We start from the raw sequence: 19533 nt of genomic DNA, 5'->3' as shown, positions 1-19533 counted from the left end.
ATAAGGTGGTTTTTTTTCTCTCTCTTGCCCCCCCCCCCCAAGCCAAGAGTGGTTTTCAAGGAGAAAAGTATGAACAGCATTTGAATTCCTCAAGATTAGTTTTCCTTCATGTTATGTACTGAAGTTCTCACCCTGGGCCAGCAGGGGGATACTGTAGATAGTTATGCAAATAAGGGATCGAAAGTGACGTTCAGTGATTGGATAGTTTTAGAAAGTTGTTACAGTTACGTTGTACTGGAGCTCTATATAAGCAGGCTGGCTGAACCCTTCAGTTCTGTTCTGTTCTGGCCTCTGAATAAACAAGAGCTGTGGGAAGAACCGCTGTGTCGTCTCATACGTTCACCCACAACTTAACACTTCGAATATTTTGATATGTTAAAAGAGAGATAGGAAGAGATGCTTTTAAAAAATGCAAGAGGGATAGTAGCAACTTTTGCAACGAGTTCCAGGTCTTGTCGCTTTTTCTGCAACAAGACTCAGCCCAGCTGATCCGTTTGGGTCAAACTTACGTTTATAGGCTCCTGCAATCCCCGACTGGGTCAGACATCTCTGCAGCTCGTCGGCATCTATTTGACCGTCCTGCGGAAAACAGAAAGAGCATCGCGCCAGGGTTACTGCCTTTGTGCCCGAGACCTGACCATCTCTGCAATAATAATAATAATTTATAATAATAATTTATTATTTATATCCCGCCCATCTGGCTGAGTTTCCCCAGCCGCTCTGGGCAGCTCCCAGTGTTAAAACATGCCATGTTTAAGTTGACCAGGTCCAACATGTTTCTATAAACTAAAATTTGAAGCAGGCTTGCGGTTTTAAACTATGCACACTTAAGAAAGGCAGTCTGTGGATTTTGTGGCCAATTTTAAACACAAACCCCCTTAAACATTTCTAAAATGAGAGACAGAAGGAAGAGACTCACATACACTTAACGGACAACACACGTAACAGACAACATGTAACATGTAAACATACATATTTCCATCCTTTAGTTGGTTATTGTAAGGAGTTAAGTAAAGGTAAAGGTACCCCTGCCCGTACGGGCCAGTCTTAGACTCTAGGGTTGTGCGCCCATCTCACTCAAGAGGCCGGGGGCCAGCGCTGTCCGGAGACACTTCCGGGTCACGTGGCCAGCGTGACATCGCTGCTCTGGCGAGCCAGAGCCGCACACGGAAACGCCGTTTACCTTCCCGCTACTAAGCGGTCCCTATTTATCTACTTGCACTTAAGGGTGCTTTCGAACTGCTAGGTTGGCAGGCGCTGGGACCGAACAACGGGAGCGCACCCCGCCACGGGGATTCGAACCGCCGACCTTTCGATCGGCAAGCCCTAGGCGCTGAGGCTTTTACCCACAGCGCCACCCGCGTCCCTTATTGTAAGGAGTTAGCTCGCTTCAATATTGGTTTCATTAAGCAAAGTTAGTACGAAGGCCCCACATGAAGTGGTTTTTTATGAGCCTCCTGGCCTCTTCAAACACCACCAGTTAATCAAACTCGCAGGGCTCACAACGCTTGGTTGACTGGGTACCCCTTTATATATGCATGCAGTTTTGTTTTGTTTTTTCATTTTAAATTAACTGTGAACATGCAATTTCTCAAAACGACGGAGACCTTTGGGATAACAAGCAGTCCTGGAGAGAGATGACCAGGCTAGGACAAGAACAAACTTCCACACATCCTTTTTTCCCCTGTTGCCTGGAAGACGTGGTAGATAATTTATTCCGGTCAGAGACCAGCTTATAAAACACACTTGGGGGGTACAATCCCAGAAGGAAAGCAAACATTTACAACAATGCACATCAATAAATGCGATAAGCGTATAGGCACTTAAAACTTTAAGATAAGCTGCTGCAGAGAGATGACCCAGAGTCGCCCCTGGAACAGACTTAGGGGATTTTCTTAACGAACTCGTTTGGGCCGGGGGATGGTCTGCGCCTACAGATCTGTACACAGAATCTGGCGACCATCTGGGTCGTCTTATGATCTTTGCCTAACAGGAAAAGGTCAATTTTTTGCTTTTCTGGGAGGTCAGCAAGCCTCACCAGCAGGGGATCAATTGATCTCATTGCGTGCCTCTTCACAAAAGGGACATCTAAAAAATAGATGTTTGGGGCTTCCTATTTTCCCCAATGAACAGGCACAAAGTCTCTGAGCATATGGGACTTTTTAAAAGGCTCCTTCCAGGACCAGCATGGGACGCGGGTGGCGCTGTGGGTTAAAGCCTCAGTGCCTAGGGCTTGCCGATCGTCAGGTCGGCGGTTCGAATCCCCCGCGGCGGGGTGCGCTCCCGTTGCTCGGTCCCAGCGCCTGCCAACCTAGCAGTTCGAAAGCACCCCCGGGTGCAAGTAGATAAATAGGGACCGCTTACTAGCGGGAAGGTAAATGGCGTTTCCGTGTGCTGCGCTGGCTCGCCAGATGCAGCTTGTCACGCTGGCCACGTGACCCGGAAGTGTCTTCGGACAGCGCTGGCCCCGGCCTCTGAAGCGAGATGGGCGCGCAACCCCAGAGTCGGACATGACTGGCCCATATGGGCAGGGGTACCTTTACCTTTACCAGGACCAGTGAGGGCAGAGCTGAACTTCTGGTGCCTGTTGCCTGGCAATTATTAAGACTGAGAAGGTGTCAAGGATCTTCAAGTATCTGAAGGGCTGTCATCACAGAGAAGATGGAGCAAGCTTGTTTGCTGTTGCTCCAGAAAGGAGGACCCAAACCAATGGATTTGAGTTACCAAAAAAGGAGATTCTGCTTAAATATTAGGAAGAACTTTCTGACAGCCTCAAAAAGTGAAGGACTCTCCCATCTGCCTAGGTGTCTTCGAAGGCAGTTAAGACTAGATCAGCGTTTCCCAAACTTGGGCTTCCAGCTGTTTGTTGGACTACAACTCCCATCATCCTTCATCACTGCTAGCTAGGGATGATGGGAGTTGTAGTCCAACAAACCCATGTTTGGGAAACACTGGACTAGAGAAACCTTGTGGTCCCTTCCGACCCTACAATGTGTCTAGGATTCTGTGAGCTTCTGATCCTTGCTCCCGGCAAGCTTTTGAGTTTTGCAAGGATATCCTTATTGATGCAAAGCAGGGAAGCACCCATTTGCCTTCCTGTTTGGACAAAAACAGCCGTGTCTAGTTTGGGACGAAGAAGGATCAAGTTCCTAATCGCTACCCGAAAGGGGGAGAAGTGAACATGTGTGAGGGCCGAACGAAGTTGTTGATTGGAGTTTACCCCAAAGTTGTTGAGTTTTTTTAAGGATTTTATCCCCAGGACATATACTGCTGCGGGGGCCAGATTAAATCAACAGGCAGGCCAGATTAGGCCCCTGAAACGGACTGATCTATATTATTCAAGCCTTAGTCGTTCCAAATTTAAAAGGACCTCAAACGAGGCCGGAATTTGAGCGCCACCCTCAAACATGCAAACTATAGATGCGGAAAAATGAGTCATTTTTATAGCTTCGTTTCCCAGGGCAGAACACGCTAAACGCATTAGGACAGAAACTTGTTCAAATAACGAAAAATAAAATCATTTAAGAGAGGGGATCAGAACTCTCACACACCCTGTCTACATTCTGAAACCCACGTTCCCTAGCCCTGGGAGGAGTTTGGATGCAATGAAAACTCAAAGAGTCCCCCTTCGAGGCTGCAAAGAGAGGATCGGAAAAGTTCACGTTGAAGCAAACCAGAGTTTCCCATTATGCCAGAACCCGGGAAACTGCGGTTTGCTTAAACTACGGTTGGCAAGAACAAGCCAGGGTAAAACTGTGGTTCCTTATTCTGGTTTGTTGTGATGCCACAGACTTAACCAACTTTCAGGTTTTGTAAGACACCAACTCCCAGCAAGCAGCCAGCATGTCCAATGGGCAGAGTGCTGGAGACCAACAACATCGGAAAGACCCCGTATTGGGGGAAGCCTAGTTTAAAGAGACGACTGTCCTCCAAGTTCAGACATCCCGTGGGAGTGCAGTTTGCTTAAAAGTAGATCTGAAATATTCTAGTCTCCTCCTTGGAACTACGAAAGAGGAAGAGAGGGACGCATTAGAAACTTATGGCTTGTTTGTGTAGAAGGAAACCGTATTTTCCTTGATACGCCCCCAAAGGACATTTGTGGTCAATTAAAAAATATACTGGTGAGTCAGTTAGCATGCAAGCAGCCTTATCGGAATTGGCGTGAGCTTGAAGGCCTAGTGGAGGGGGGATAACAGGGAAATAGAAGCATGGGGGTGATCTACTGGACCACCAGGGTAATCGACAGATCTTCTTTGCTCTAAGTTATGGAGGTTTTTGGTTTTGACTGACAGATTTAATCTGACAGCCTAGTACAGAAGAAGTCACAGTATAAGGAAAAAAACCAGGCAGAGGCTGGGTACTTCTTTTCTTTAATGCGGTCCGTACTCCAGACTAGCCGTTTAATTTTACTATCATTTTAACATTTCAAAGTCTGGCTTCCTTCCCCCTTTCTGTGGTTCTGTGTTTTTGAATATCTTCTGCATATCCCAATTCATAGAATCATAGAATCATAGAGTTGGAAGGGACCACAAGGGCCATCGAGTCCAACCCCCTGCCAAGCAGGAAACACCACCAGAGCACTCCTGACATATGGTTGTCAAGCCTCTGCTTAAAGACCTCCAAAGAAGGAGACTCCACCACACTCCTTGGCAGCAAATTCCACTGTCAAACAGCTCTTACTGTCAGGAAGTTCTTCCTAATGTTTAGGTGGAATCTTCTTTCTTGTCGTTTGGATCCATTGCTCCGTGTCCGCTTCTCTGGAGCAGCAGAAAACAACCTTTCTCCCTCCTCTGTGTGACATCCTTTTATATATTTGAACATGGCTATCATATCACCCCTTAACCTCCTCTTCTCCAGGCGAAACATGCCCAGCTCCCTTAGCTTAAATTCATTTAATTTGCTCATTTAACTATCTGCTTTAAATATAAACTCTTACGAAACTGCAGAGTATTACAATAATCCTGCCAATGATTTTGTCTGTTTGCAATTCATCTGTAAATATTCAAATAAACCATTTCCATTGCCTTTATAAAAGAGTTTGTTAGCTTGGTTTCTTATTCTTCCGGTAAGTTTCGCCATTTCTGCACATTCCAAGACGACTGGCGTTCTGAATTAAAACCTGAAGGTTGAATTTCAGCAGGAAGAAGAGCTTTTCCTTAAAACTCAGAAGTGCTTTTGCAAGTTCCTGCACTGCAGTGGGACAGGGCTACTAAAACCCTTGGAGATCCCTTCAAAGTCCACAAACCCAAGCTGCCACTATGCAGTCAGAACATTTCATGGCTGAATCAGCCACAGATCTTCCTAGCTAAAGCCCAATATGCCAGCCACTTCTGACACCCTTTGTTGGCTTACAATTCAACGAGCATTTGCTGAGCCTAATAAAATGAAGAATTATAGTAGGGACTGAAATACAGCATCTGCCTACATTTTGGGGGTTTCTATGGGGGCATTGGCTGCGGCAACTGTCTTACTAAGCTGCATTACTTCAAAAGTCACCAAGCTAATGGAATATGCAGAAATGGCCAGACTGACAGAAAAGATCAGAAACCAGGAAGTTTCCCTAAAGGATCTCCGCCCCCATCATTCAGCCCAGACACTGAGGTCCAGCTCCAAGGGCCTTCTGGCGGTTCCCGCCCTGTGAGAAGTGAGGTTACCAGGAACCAGGTAGAGGGCCTTCTCGGTGGTGGCGCCCTCCCATCAGATGTCAAGGAAATAAGCAGCTATCCTATTTTTTAAATAAATAAAAAATTCCTTCCAGTAGCACCTTAGAGACCAACTAGGTTTGTTATTGGTATGAGCTTTCGTGTGTGTGCAGATACTTAAGAAGATATCTGAAGAAATGTGTATGCACACAAAAGTTCATACCAATAAAAAACTTAGTTGGTCTCTAAGGTGCTACTGGAAGGAATTATTTTTTATTTTGTTTCGACTACGGCAGACCAACACGGCTACCTACCTGTAACTAGAACTATTCTTAAAAGACATCTGAAGGCAGCCCTGTTCAGGGAAGTTTTTTAATATTTAATGCTGTATTGTTTTTAACACTCGATTGGGAGCCGCCCAGAGTTGGGGAAACTCAGCCAGATGGGCGGGGTATAAATAAATTAATAATAATAATAATAATTAGAATAACTTTTTAATATACTTAAAAGACCACGGTAGAAGGTTAAGATCATTGGCAGGGATACAATAACACTTGTAATGTGAAATGAACTTTGGTTACTCTGATTATATAACTGATGGGTAACAGTAAAGGATGCAGGAAAAAGGAAAAAGATAACATTTTTCAAAATGGAACCCATGGAGGGAGGGGAGGAGGTCTGTAGGTTCGGGAAAAAAAATTATGATTCAGAATTGTTAGTTATTATGTATACATTTATGTAAAACCAATAAAAAATGATAAAAACAACAAACCATCACGACTGCTCTCAGGGTTCCACACCCCTGGGATTATATGCCACTGGCAAAAGAACACACTAGGTGTTTGCCCACACTGCAGATGAATTAAGGGACAGCGAGGAAAAATAGTGTCTAATATTTGCTGTGTAAATTTAGGGGTGGGGAGGAGGGAGGCATACCTGCCCAGCAACCGCAGCAAAATAGCCATATAAAGGATCTTGCGCTTGGCCAGGAAAAGAAGGTCCGCCGGGGGCACTCCCATACTACAAATAAAAAAAAGGGGGAAGAAATTAAATCAAGGAATTTTCACCGTCGTTTTGAGCTGAGTGGCACGCACATTTACTGGAAAGCCGGCCCCGCAGCCTTCCTTGGGAACGGCAGTCTCAATACACGCAAAATCCCCGTGTTCATAAAAGCAGTTTCGACAGTGAAACCTGGACACGTTGCAAGTTCGGGTCCGACAAACACCAAATTGCAGTTTTAAGTCGTCCGGCCAAAGGGCTGCTTTAAATCGCTAAGTCAAGTCGCATTTCCCCACCAGTACTTTGGATAATTCTGCAGCGGTGATGCTTGTGAACCAGGAAAACATATTGCACTTTTTCACTACCAAGGAGGGCACACTTCTGAATCATTCTGTGGGCCGCACCTACAATCCTATACCCACTTACCTGGAGGTAAGCTTGCTTAGGTAAAGGTAAAGGGACCCCTGACCACTAGGTCCAGTCGTGGCCGACTCTGGGGTTGCGGTGCTCATTTCGCTTTATTGGCCGAGGGAGCCGGCGTACAGCTTCCGGGTCATGCGGCCAGCATGACAAAGCCGCTTCTAGTGAACCAGAGCAGCGCACAGAAATGCCGTTTACCTTCCCGCCGGAGTGGTACCTATTTATCTACTTGCACTTTGACATGCTTTCGAACTGCTAGGTTGGCAGGAGCAGGGACCGAGCAACAGGAGCTCACCCCGTCATTGCGGGGATTCAAACCGCCGACCTTCTGATCGGTAAGTCTTAGGCTCTGTGGTTTAACCCACAGCGCCACCCGCGTCCCTGTAAGCTTACTTACCCCCAGGTAAAAAGGTCTAGGATTGCGCAGTTAGTTGCTCTTAATTCCTACTGAAACTGATGGGGCTCAGAGGCTGCAACTAACTCATCCCCTTGACCTTCGACAGATCTCCCCATGAGGATTACAGCCGTACTTTGGTTCCCGAACGTAATCCGTTCCAGAAGTCTGCTCAACTCCCGAAAACGTTCGGAAACCAAAGCATGGCTTCCGATTGGCTGCAGGAGTTTCCTGAAGCCAATCGGAAGCCTTGTCGGATTTCGGCTTCCAAAGAACGTTGGCAAACCGGAACACTTAATTCCGGGTTGGCAGCATTCGGGAGCCAAAACGTTCATGTACCAAGGCGTTCAAGAACCAAGGAACATAGAAAGGCAAACTTTAGTTCAATGTGTTTTCAATGGAACGCAAGCTGAACCCATTCGGAGTCCAACAGCCCAGAGCCCTTCACACCCCCTGCTTTCCAACATGAATTTTCTTCTACAGTCAAGTGCCCATAAAAAATATCAGGAGCACAGTTAGAAATTAGCCAGGAGCCAGGTGCATTTTGCAACTGGCGCGGGTCCAACTGCCACCACTCCGGGTGCCAGGTTGATGACTGACATCTCCACCTGGCTGGTCCCTCCGGCTTTCATAATCAGGTGAGCAGAGGAGCTAATTTATTCCATTTATCTCCCACCTTTATTTCCAAGGAGTCCATAGTTCACCCCCCACCTCATCTAATCCGTACAACGACCCTGTGAGGTAGGTGAAGAGGCTGCGACTGACTCCAAGGTGACCCAGTGAGCTTCAGGACTGAGTGACGATTTGAACCCTGATCTCCCAGGTCCTAGTCTGACACTCTAACCATTACACCACACTTCCCTCCTAGAGTCATTCTGCAATGGGGCAGCTCTACCAATTAAGGAGGTAAATCAATATGGGGAAAGCTAAATGTCACTTACAGAAGGATGTGACATATTGTTCTTGAAGCTCGAACTTGTTTCATTCTGAATCATTTTATTTGATGCATTATTGCGCTTTTAAAGCGCTATGAGATTTTTCTTCTATCCAATAAAATACATTGGCATAGAAATGAAATTAATAATAATAACAATAACAATACAGTGGTACCTCCGCTTACGAACGCTTCGGATTACGAACTCCGCTAACCCAGTACATTTCCGAGCACAATTCAAAGTGTTGGTGCTGACCTCTAAAGCCCTAAACGGCCTCAGTCCAGTATATCTGAAGGAGCATCTCCACCCCCATCGTTCTGCCGGGACACTGAGGTCCAGCTCCGAGGGCCTTCTGGCGGTTCCCTCATTGTGAGAAGTGAGGTAACACGGAACCAGGCAGAGGGCCTTCTCGGTGGTGGCACCCGTCCTGTGGAATGCCCTCCCAGCTGATGTCAAAGAGGAAAAAACTACTACAGTGGTACCTCTGGTTACGTACTTAATTCGTTCCGGAGGTCCGTTCTTAATCTGAAACTGTTCTTAACCTGAAGCACCACTTTAGCTAATGGGGCCTCCCGCTGCCGCTGCACGATTTCTGTTCTCATCCTGATGCAAAGTTCTTAACCCAAGGCACTATTTCTGGGTTAGCGGAGTCTGTAACCTAAAGCGTATGTAACCTGAAGCGTATGTAACCCGAGGTACCACTGTACCAGACTTTTAGAAGACATCTGAAGGCAGCCCTGTTTAGGGAAGCTTTTAATGTTTAACAAGTTATTGTATTTTAATATTCTGTTGGAAGCCGCCCAGAGTGGCTGGGGAAACCCAGCAAGATGGGCGGGGTATAAATAAATTATTATTATTATTATTATTATTATTATTATTATTACCCGGAAGCAGCCGCTTCTGGCTGCGGACTTTGCCCCAGGATGCGAACGGAAATTGTGCACCAGAGGCGTGTGCGAGATCCCATTAGCGAAAGCGTGCCTCAGGATAAGAACGGTTTAAACTTAAGAACGGACCTCCGGAACGAATTAAGTTCGTAACCAGAGGTACCACTGTAAGGCACATTGCAAGAAAAATAAAAGGTGCCTAAACATTCTGTTGTGGCAACCGCAACCTAGGTTTAAAGTGCCATTTGACAATGAGCTTATATTTCTGAATTTCTAACACTGCAGAAATGGTTCTCTTTCCCTGAACAATGTCGGACTCTCCCTTTTGAAATGTCACTGAGCTTCTGCCGTATTTCCCGTCAGTCTCTCCTGCCTCGCCCTATGCCCACCCGGGAAACAAAGAGTGGCACACAATGCAAAATGTTTGCACATGGCCAGTCACAGGCCCACAAATTTCTAGAAGTGAGAAACACAGGAGTTGCTGGGCAGAGCTGTATGATGCGGAAATGCCCTTATTTGCACAGAGAGCAAACATCCATTGAGCGCTGGGTATAAGAACACACCTCCATTAGTTTACAAAGGGCGTGGAAAAATCTCTGAAATGGGCGCAGCGGAAGATTCTCCTCCTATACAGGTTGGGGTTGGTGGCCGGTTCCTATGACCTGGGGATCAGGCGCAGAGTCCTGTGGCCTCTGCATATTCCAACTCAACATCTCCAGGATATCTGAAAATGCTTGACCTTAGACAGATCTCCCCATGAGGATTACAGCCGTACAGTGGTACCTTGGGTTACATACGCTTCAGGTTACAGACCCAGAAATAGTACATTGGGTTAAGAACTTTGCTTCAGGATGAGAACAGAAATCGTGCTCTGGCGGCACGGCGGCAGCAGGAGGCCCCATTAGCTAAAGTGGTGCTTCAGGTTAAAAACAGTTTCAGGTTAAGTACAGACATCCAGAACAAATTAAGTACTTAACCCGAGGTACCACTGTATGTTGGTTCTCGAATGTATTCCGTGCCAGAAGTCCGTTCGACTCCCGAAAATGTTCAGAAACCAAAGCATGGCTTCCAACGTTTGGCTTCCAAAGAACGTTCACAAACCAGAACACTTAATTCTGGGTTTGCAGCCAAAACATACACCAACCAAGGCGTTCGAGAACCAAGGTACGACTGTACAGTCATACCTCATGTTGCGTCCGCTTCAGGTTGCGTTTTTTCGGGTTGCAGACTGCCGAAACCCAGAAGTACCGGAACGGGTTACTTCCGGGTTTCGGTAGTCGCGCATGCGCAGAAGCGCCGAATCACAACCCACGTGTGCGCAGATGCGGGTTGTGAACGCTGCGGGTTGCGAAAGTGCGTCCCGCACAGATCACGTTTGCAACCTGAGTGTCCACTGTACGTAGAAAGGCAAGCTTTTGTTCAATGTGTTTGACACAGGGTTGTCGATTACCGGTAGTTTTAATACACCGTATTTTTCCGTGTATAACATGCCCCTGTGTATAAGATGCTCCCTATTCTGGGGGACTAAAATTTGAGAAAATGGGGAGCTTGCCCTTGTATAAGATGATGCCAATTGTTTTACATTATTTTATTGTAAAAAACCCAAGTCTTATACAAAGAAAAGTACGGTACTTTTAAAAAATATATCTGGATTTGTCATTTTGGCCATGGGCGGGGATCTTTCACCCAGCCCAAATCTATTTCAGACTACTCTATCTCTCTCATCGAGTTATTTTTCTTGCTAATGGCTCCTGATCTAATTTCACACTAATGTAAACCAAGGCCCATTATCACTCCACATTTATTTTTTAATATTGAAGATGCTGGAAAGTAGCTCTGTATTCTACTCAACCGCAGTGTTTTCTTCTTGCTGTTGATCTGTACATCTTATTGAATATTTAAAGCTGCATTTTTAAAAAACAAAAAGTATATAATCTGGATTAAAATAAATACGAATACCTGAACGTGAAGCCTGAAGGGAACGATGACAAATGTACAATATTTACAGGTGTTTGTGTGCCTTCATTTTAAATATCCAGCCTTTTAGAGAGGCCAATGATTCTACCGACCAAGCTTGGTGGTTTTCTTCTAGAAGGCGGACGAGGTTTAGCAATGCAGAGTTCAAGCGTCACCCAAGAGAGAGGATACAACAAATAAAAGCATCCATTTCTGCTCAAGAGCATCGTAGAAAGCAAACACATTACGCCCGGTAATTATTCCGGCGGCAGAGTCTCAGATGAGCTTTTCCTGCTCCTTGCTTGGGGCTTTTTAGAGCCAAGCTGCAGAAGAGGCCATTTATCTTCCCTTTCCCTGCCCTCCCCCCAAAAGGAAGCGTGGCCTAGTGGTTTGAGTGTTTGACTTGAGCTCAGGGAGACGTGGATCAAGGCCTGCACGCGGCCACGAAAAGCTCGCTGGCGAACGTCACAGGCGAGCCACTGTCTCTCACCCGTCCAGCAGCCTGTTTTGAAACCTGATCAGCAAGAAGCGGGTTCGAGTTCCGCTGCACGCGGAAGATGGCGGGAAACAACCTTGATGCCTTGCGACAATCGCAGCACAAGCAGCTGGCTGCAGGCGGGCAAATGTTCTTTGCCCTTTGGAGCCTTTGCAGCTGCCGCAACGTCAAAAGCCCATCCTCAGAGGTTGTGTGAACTGCCCTGCCCTGTGTCAGGGTCCAAAGCGCTGAGGGCGAGCCGTTATTTGGGCACCTGCAGAAGAACACCCCGCACCCGTTTCCCCCTGGGAGCAAAAATACATACAATAAAAATAATACATTAATGAGCTGACACTAATTGCCTTTCAAAATCTTCTCCCTTAGGCCTCATTTTGTCTAACAGTAGGACTAGACCTCATTTTGTCTAACAGTAGGACTAGACCAGGGGTAGGCAATCTAAGGCCCGGGGGCCGGATGTGGCCCAATTGGCTTCTAAATCTGGCCTGTGGATGGTCCAGGAATCAGCGTGTTTTAACACAAGTAGAATGTGTCCTTTTATTTAAAATGCATCTCTGGGTTATTTGTGAGGCCTGCCTGGTGTTTTCACATGAGTAGAATGTGTCCTTTTATTTAAAATGCACCTCTGGGTGATTTGTGGAACCTGCCTGGTGTTTTCACATGAGTAGAGTGTGTCCTTTTATTTAAAATGCATCTCTGGGTTATTTGTGGGGCCTGCCTGGTGTTTTCACATGAGTAGAGTGTGTCCTTTTATTTAAAATGCATCTCTGGGTTATTTGTGGGGCCTGCCTGGTGTTTTTACATGAGTAGAATGTGTCCTTTTATTTAAAATGCATCTCTGGGTTATTTATGGGGCATAGGAATTCATTCATAATTTTTTTGCAAAATATAGTCCGGCCCCCCACATGGTCTGAGGGACGGTGGTCCGGTCCCCGGCTGAGAAAGGTTGCTGACCCCTGGACTAGACCCAGAGCAATCCTACACAGACTTGCTTTTGAGTAGACCATGGTGACACAGCGGAGCTTACTTGAGAGTTCACAGGACTTATCCTGATGATGATTTAATTATAGAAGAGACTTTAGATGGAGCCCGGTGTCCATAGGAGCAAAGTCCTAGGGGCCCAGGGGTCTTTGCCCCCCCAATAAAATATTTAAGGGGGTTAAAGGTAAAGGGACCCCTGACCATTAGGTCCAGTCGTGACTGACTGGGGTTGCTGTGCTCATCTCGCTTTATTGGCTGAGGGAGCCGGCGTACAGTTTCCGGGTCATGTGGCCAGCAGGACTAAGCCGCTTCTGCCGAACCAGAGCAGCGCATGGAAACGCCCTTTACCTTCCCGCCAGAGCGGTACCTATTTATCTACTTGCACTTTGATGTGCTTTCGAACTGCTAGGTTGGCAGGAGCTGGGACCGAGCAACGGGAGCTCACCCCGTCATTGCGGGGATTCGAACCGCCGACCTTCTGATCGGCAAGCCCTAGGCTCAGTGGTTTAACCCACAAAAGTTGATGGGCATTGCCATTCAAATGATGGATGTGCACGGAATCACATGATTGATTACGCAGGGCGGGGTTTTCCCCCATCCCATATTTTATTCAAGGCTGGGTCCATCGACTGTGTCACTATTTATGTTGATGGAGTAGTTTTCCTGCCAACATTTCAGCTTCATAGGACGGGCCCCAAATGCCTAACTTTATACAATTCCGTTGGGTCTTCTCCACCCTACAGGATTTGACCTACATTGGCTCCCAGTATGTTTCCGAGCACAATTCCAAGTGTTGGTGCTGACCTTGAAAGCCCTAAACGGCCTCGGTCCAGCAGACCTGAAGGAGCATCTCCACCCCCATTGTTCTGCTCGGACACTGAGGTCCAGCTCCCAGGGCCTTCTGGCGGTTCCCTCGCTGCGAGAAGCCAAGTTACAGGGAACCAGGCAGAGGGCCTTCTCAGTGGTGGCACCCACCCTGTGGAACGCCCTCCCACCAGATGTCAAAGAGAACAACAACTACAGTCATACCTCGCGTTGAAGTAGCTTCAAGTTAAGTATTTTCGGGTTGCGCTCCACGGAGACTCAGAAATAACAGAGCATGTTGCTTCCAGGTTTCACCACTCACACATGCGCAGACGCTCAAAATGACGTCACGCGCATGCGCAGAAGCGGCGAAACACGACCCGTGCACGTGCAGATGCGTGTTGCGTTTACTTCAGGATGTGAACGGGGCTCCGGAACAGATCCCGTTTGTATCCAGAGGTACCACTGTACCAGACTTTTAGAAGACATCTGAAGGCAGCCCTGTTCAGGGAAGCTTTTAATGTTTAACAGACCACTGTATTTTAATACTCTGTTGGAAGCCGCCCAAAGTGGCTGGGGAAACCCAGTGAGATGGGTGGGGTATAAATAATTATTTCTATTCTATTCTATTCTACTCAACTGCCCACCCCCTGAATGACAAGGCCCCAAACGTTGCAAACTTATCTCATAGGGGAGATGTAGGAACGCACAAAGAAGTGAATCCAAGATGGATGGGAGTTTCTTAAAGGTTTCTTAAACTGAAGGCTCAAATTGCAGACGATTCCAGGAAAAAAGAAAAGTGGGAGGCATTGAAGGAAACCGGTGTGGCTGCGTAAGGAGCTTACAGGTGAGCGGAGAGTTAAGAAATGGAAGAACGGGAAAATCACAAAGATTGTACATGAATAAGGGTGAAGGTCAGGCTGGCGAAAGCTCAGAATGAGCTCAGGCTTGCAAGAGAAGTTAATAATAATAATAATAATAATAATAATAATAACAACAATAGGTTTCTTCAGCTATGTCTGAAGTAAGAGGAAGAACAAGCAAGCGTGGGGAACATGGAGAAATGATCTTGGGTGACAGAGAAAAGGCAGAACTACTCAACACCGACTTTGCCTCTGTCTTCAGCTAAAAGGAAAGTGACGCCCAACCTGGTGATAACGGAATAAATGGTGTAAGGAGCAAGCTGCAGCCCGAGATAGGAAGAGAGGTAGTAAGGGAAAACCTAGCTACCTTAAATGAATTCAAATCACCAGGGCCTGATGAGCTGCACCCAAGGGTGCTAAAGGAGCTTGCGGACGGTCCAGGAATCAGCATGTTTTTACATGAGTAGAAGGTGTGCTGTTATTTAAAATGCATCTCTGGGTTATTTGTGGGGCCTGCCTGGCGTTTTCACATGAGCCGAATGTGTGCTTTTATTTAAAATGCATCTCTGGGTTATTTGTGGGGCCTGCCTGCTGTTTTCACATGAGCAGAATGTGTGCTTTTATTTAAAATGCATCTCTGGGTTATTTGTGGGGCGTAGGAATCCGTTCATTCCCCCCCCCCAAAAAAAATATAGTCTGGCCCCCCCAGAAGGTCTGAGGGACAGTGGACCGGCCCCCTGCTGAAAAAGTTTGCTTACCCCTATTTCGCATTTAAATAAGCTTTTTTTAAAAAAAACAACCACCCACAAAATAAAATGGTGTATCCATTTTTTTAGGAAATAAACAAGCAAAGGCGCCTGGATGGAAGGCAGCGCGATGGTGGCATGTATTAAAACATTACGCAACGTTGAAACATTTTAACCAGGAGGGGGAGAGCCCTGCGAGGTCGACCACCCACCAGCCAACGATCCTTCCCCCCCCCCCTTGGCGCCCCCATCCTCGCTTCCCACCCCCATTTACGAACCAGTTCCCACCCCCATTTATCCCCCCTCTCCCCAACGCCTTGCGGGGGAGGGGGAGAGAAGAGCGGGGGAGGGGAAAGGGGGAAAGCGAAAGTGTGAAGAGGGAGAATGTGGGGAGGGGAGGCGCCCCCCCCATGCTCTTTGCAGGCCTGCGGGCCGCATGCACCGCGCTCCGGGGGCCGCACTTGCTCCCCACCCACCCCTGGTCCATTCATTCCTGCATCCTCGCTTACCTGGCCCTGGTAATAGCCACCTCCGGCGCCGGGATGCCCAGGATACGCCATGGCCGATGCGCTCCTCGCTGCTGCAAACCAACCCGACCTCGCCGGCTCCGCGCCTCCTCCTACTCTCCGGGGAGGTCCGGATCAAACCATTGGCGAGGGGGGGAGGCAGGGGGAGGGGTCTGGAAAAGGGGGTCTCTGGGCAACCCTCTGCAGGCGCTAGAAGGGTTGGGGTCTCGAAAAGGTCTCCAAAGGACTCGGGTCCCCCCCCGCCCAGGTTCTGCAAAGTGGGGGGGTGGGAATGCTGGGAATGACTCTTGGATGTTTCCCCCCCCTCCAGAAGTGGTACGAGCCGGACTTCCTCTTTCCCGGGGAGGAAAGGAAAATGGAAACTTTCTGTGCGCAAAGGCGAAAGTGTTTTGCAAAGCGCGCAGGGCGCTTTTGCCTCGCAGGGCGTTGCGGGTGTTGGGGGGTTGGAATTGAGGGTTTTATTGGGAGTGGAAGAGGAGGAGGTTGCGTGCAAAATGCATGCATAAATATAAATGCATAATAAACACACAAGAGGTAGCCGCTTTCATATATATATATAGCTGACTGTGCCCCCAAATACCCCAGTAATGAGATCATTAAGTTTGCAGATGATACAAGGGGGGTTGGTTTAATCACGGCTGGAGAGGGCGAGGCGGCCTATAGGAAGGAAGTTGAGCAGTTGGGGGAGTGGTGCAGGAAAAACAACTTACTCCTTAACATAAATAAAACAATAGAGATTATTGTGGACTTTAGGAAATGTAAATTGAATATTCAGCCACTCATTATTGAGGGGAAGTGCGTGGAACAGGTCACGGTGTTTTGATTTCTAGGAATGGAGTTGAGAGATGACCTAACCTGGGGAGAGAACAGCAAAGACCTGGTGAAGAGAGCACAGCAGAGGTTATATTTTCTGAGAATCCTCCGGAAAAACAATCTCTCAAAGGACCTGTTGATGTCATTTTACCATTGTACTGTGGAGAGTGTATTAACTTATGGTCTGTGTGTGTGGTTTGGGAGCTGCACGGCCAGGGAAAAAACAATGCTGTCCAGTGTTCTAAAGACTGTGGAGAGAATAGTTGGGTGCCCTCTTCCCACCTTGGATCAAATCTACGCTTCCAGGTGCCATAAGAAAGCTGCAGAGATAGCGCAGGATAGTGCGCACCCCGGAAATGATCTCTTTCAGCTTCTGCCTTCTGGAAGAAGGTACAGGGTTATAAAGGCCAGGACTAGCCGCCTGAGAAACAGTTTCTATGCAAATGCAATTCTGGTTCTAAACGCAGCATAAGGGGTCTCTATAGTATATTGTATTTTAAAAATGCAGAAGACCCGGTGGATCAGTTCATTCGCTAGTCAGTTCATGCATACGTTCATGTTTTACCAGTTGTACTGGCTCCCGGTAGAGTATAGGGTCAGGTTCAAGGTGCTGCTTGGTCTTGACCTTTAAAGCCCTTTGGGGCCCTCGTACCTACGGGACCGCCTCTCCTGCTCTGCCCCGCAGAGGACATGAAGGCCCATGAAAAACCCTAGTTTAGAGGTCCCGGGCCCAAAGGAAGTCAGATTATCCTCCACCAGGGCCAGGGCCTTCTCAGTGGTGGCTCCGACCTGGTGGAATGCTCTGTCCCATGAGACCAGGGCCCTGCAGGATTTAACCTCCTTCCGCAGGGCCTGTAAAACAGAACTATTCCACCTGGCTTTCAATTTGAACTTAGCCTCATCTCTTATTCCCCTCCCTTCCCTCCCACTCCCCTTTTATGAAGATCCCACAGCTAATTTTCCCCTGGTCTCCTCGCTGGCCCAAATAGGACTAACTTAGCCAGCTAGCCCTGGTGATCATCTAATGTTTATTGGATGGATTTTCCCCCTAAATTGATTTTTGAATTCTGCATTTATTGTTATTCTCGTTTTATACTGTATTTTATGCTGGTTTTTGTTGTATCAATTAAGTGTTTTAAATTTGTTGTTAGCCGCCCTGAGCCCGGTTTTCTGAAGCAGGAAGGGCGGGGTATAAATAAAAAATTATTATATTTTTATTATATTGTGTAGCATCTGGGGAAATTAGTAAATTTCTGGGTTGGGTCCTGATTTTGTTTCCTTAATTGGCTCACTAACCAACCTGCCTGCACTACAACAGGAGTTGCTTAGTAACAGAGAAGCATTGCTTTATTGCATTACAGAGTTTATGATAGTTAGTTAGCAACAAGGCGACAAGAAAACAATCTTAAAAGCGGCTGCATGCCTTTTTCTCCTGGAGAGCTGTGTGTACTGAAACCACAACCTTCAAAACGACAAATTATATTTGACAGGTTTAAGCTAAGCAAACCACACCTCTGCTTTGCAAATGGGTTGGACTCTCTTTCGTAAAAGGATGGGGTGTTTTGTCGTTCACAAACAGCAGGTCATCCTGTTTACTCAGAAGTAAGCCCCTCTATGCTCCAGTGGGTCGGAGGATGGTGTTGTGTAGGAATGGGCAGTTTGTGAGCCTGCAGGTGTTGGAATCATAGAATTGTAGAGATGGAAGGCACCCTGTTATGTACTGAGTTGAATAGGATCCAGAATGCAGCAGTCTGATTGGTCCCAGAACAATAGGATTCAGAATGCAGCAGTCTGATTGGTCCCAGAACAATAGGATTCAGAATGCAGCAGTCTGATTGGTCCCAGAACAATAGGATTCAGAATGCAGCAGTCTGATTGGTCCCAGAACAATAGGATCCAGAATGCAGCAGTCTGATTGGTCCCAGAACAATAGGATCCAGAATGCAGCAGTCTGATTGGTCCCAGAACAATAGGATCCAGAATGCAGCAGTCTGATTGGTCCCAGAACAATAGGATTCAGAATGCAGCAGTCTGATTGGTCCTAGTACAATAGGATTCAGAATGCAGCAGTCTGATTGGTCCCAGAACAATAGGATCCAGAATGCAGCAGTCTGATTGGTCCCAGAACAATAGGATCCAGAATGCAGCAGTCTGATTGGTCCCAGAACAATAGGATTCAGAATGCAGCACTCTGATTGGTCCCAGAACAATAGGATCCAGAATGCAGCAGTCTGATTGGTCCTAGAACAATAGGATTCAGAATGCAGCAGTCTGATTGGTCCCAGAACAATAGGATCCAGAATGCAGCAGTCTGATTGGTCTGCCCAATCCAACTCCAGATGGAAGTGAATCCGCAACCTGATTGGCCTAGAGGAGAATCCCAGAATTAGCCAATCACATGGGGCCCATTGTGTAAATAATGTATATAAAGCAGACATTCTGGGGGAACTTCCATTTCTCACTACTAAGAGCTGAATAAAGAGCATGAAATCCACTCTCAACTCTGAGTATATTTCACACCCTAAAGGGCATTTAGTCCCAACCCCCTGCAATCTTCTTTTTCTTTGGCGATCCCTCGTAGACGACTAAGATTGTCTTCCATAAACACGGTATTAACAATGAGTCCGTAAGTGACCGTGGAGGCCCATTCTGGATCCACACGTCCTTCCACAGTGGGGACAAAATGGTTTTCGGCCTTCTAGGGGGACGGTGGACATGATTTTCACCGCTCGACAGCTTCAAGAAAAATGCAGAGAGCAAAACCAACCCCGTTTATTGACCTGATTAAGGCTTTTGACACTGTAAATCAGGGGTCAGCAAACTTACCACGCCTCAGGCTGGTGTCTCCAGCGCCAATCGCGCGGCGGGCTGGAGGGCGGGGGAGTGCGTGCCCATTATTATTATTATTATTATTATTATTACTACTACTACTACTACTACCAGTACTACAACCATCCAACAGTTTGACTTCACCTCCAAAAGCACACTCTTCCACGGTCTCCCAAGACAGACGGATGCCAACCATATATGTATTAGGGGTAGGTGGTTGCATTCATATCCTCCAGCAGTTCCT

The 19533-nt window shown here is 47.1% G+C and overlaps 1 protein-coding gene across 2 annotated transcripts in view; it reads right to left on the bottom strand.

The window, feature by feature from the left end:
* The window catches only part of SRI (sorcin), a 28131-nt gene extending 12225 nt beyond the window's left edge, over positions 1–15906 (bottom strand). The window contains exons 1-3 of one of the 2 annotated variants that reach the window (XM_083406809.1): positions 15630–15906; positions 6579–6662; positions 510–579 (exon numbers count right to left, since the gene is read on the bottom strand). In XM_083406809.1, the coding sequence (XP_083262935.1) occupies positions 510–579; positions 6579–6662; positions 15630–15680 (205 nt within the window). In that variant the 5' untranslated portion in view covers positions 15681–15906. The remainder of the gene's footprint in view (positions 1–509; positions 580–6578; positions 6663–15629) is intronic. The other variant, XM_083406810.1, reaches the window with a different exon arrangement.
* Between the last annotated feature and the right edge of the window lie 3627 nt (positions 15907–19533).

Source organism: Podarcis tiliguerta (assembly GCF_965153285.1).
Source record: "Podarcis tiliguerta genome assembly, chromosome: 12".
Lineage (NCBI taxonomy): Eukaryota > Metazoa > Chordata > Lepidosauria > Squamata > Lacertidae > Podarcis > Podarcis tiliguerta.
Note: the sequence above shows the minus strand (reverse complement) of the source record. Positions and strands in the feature narration are given on the sequence as shown.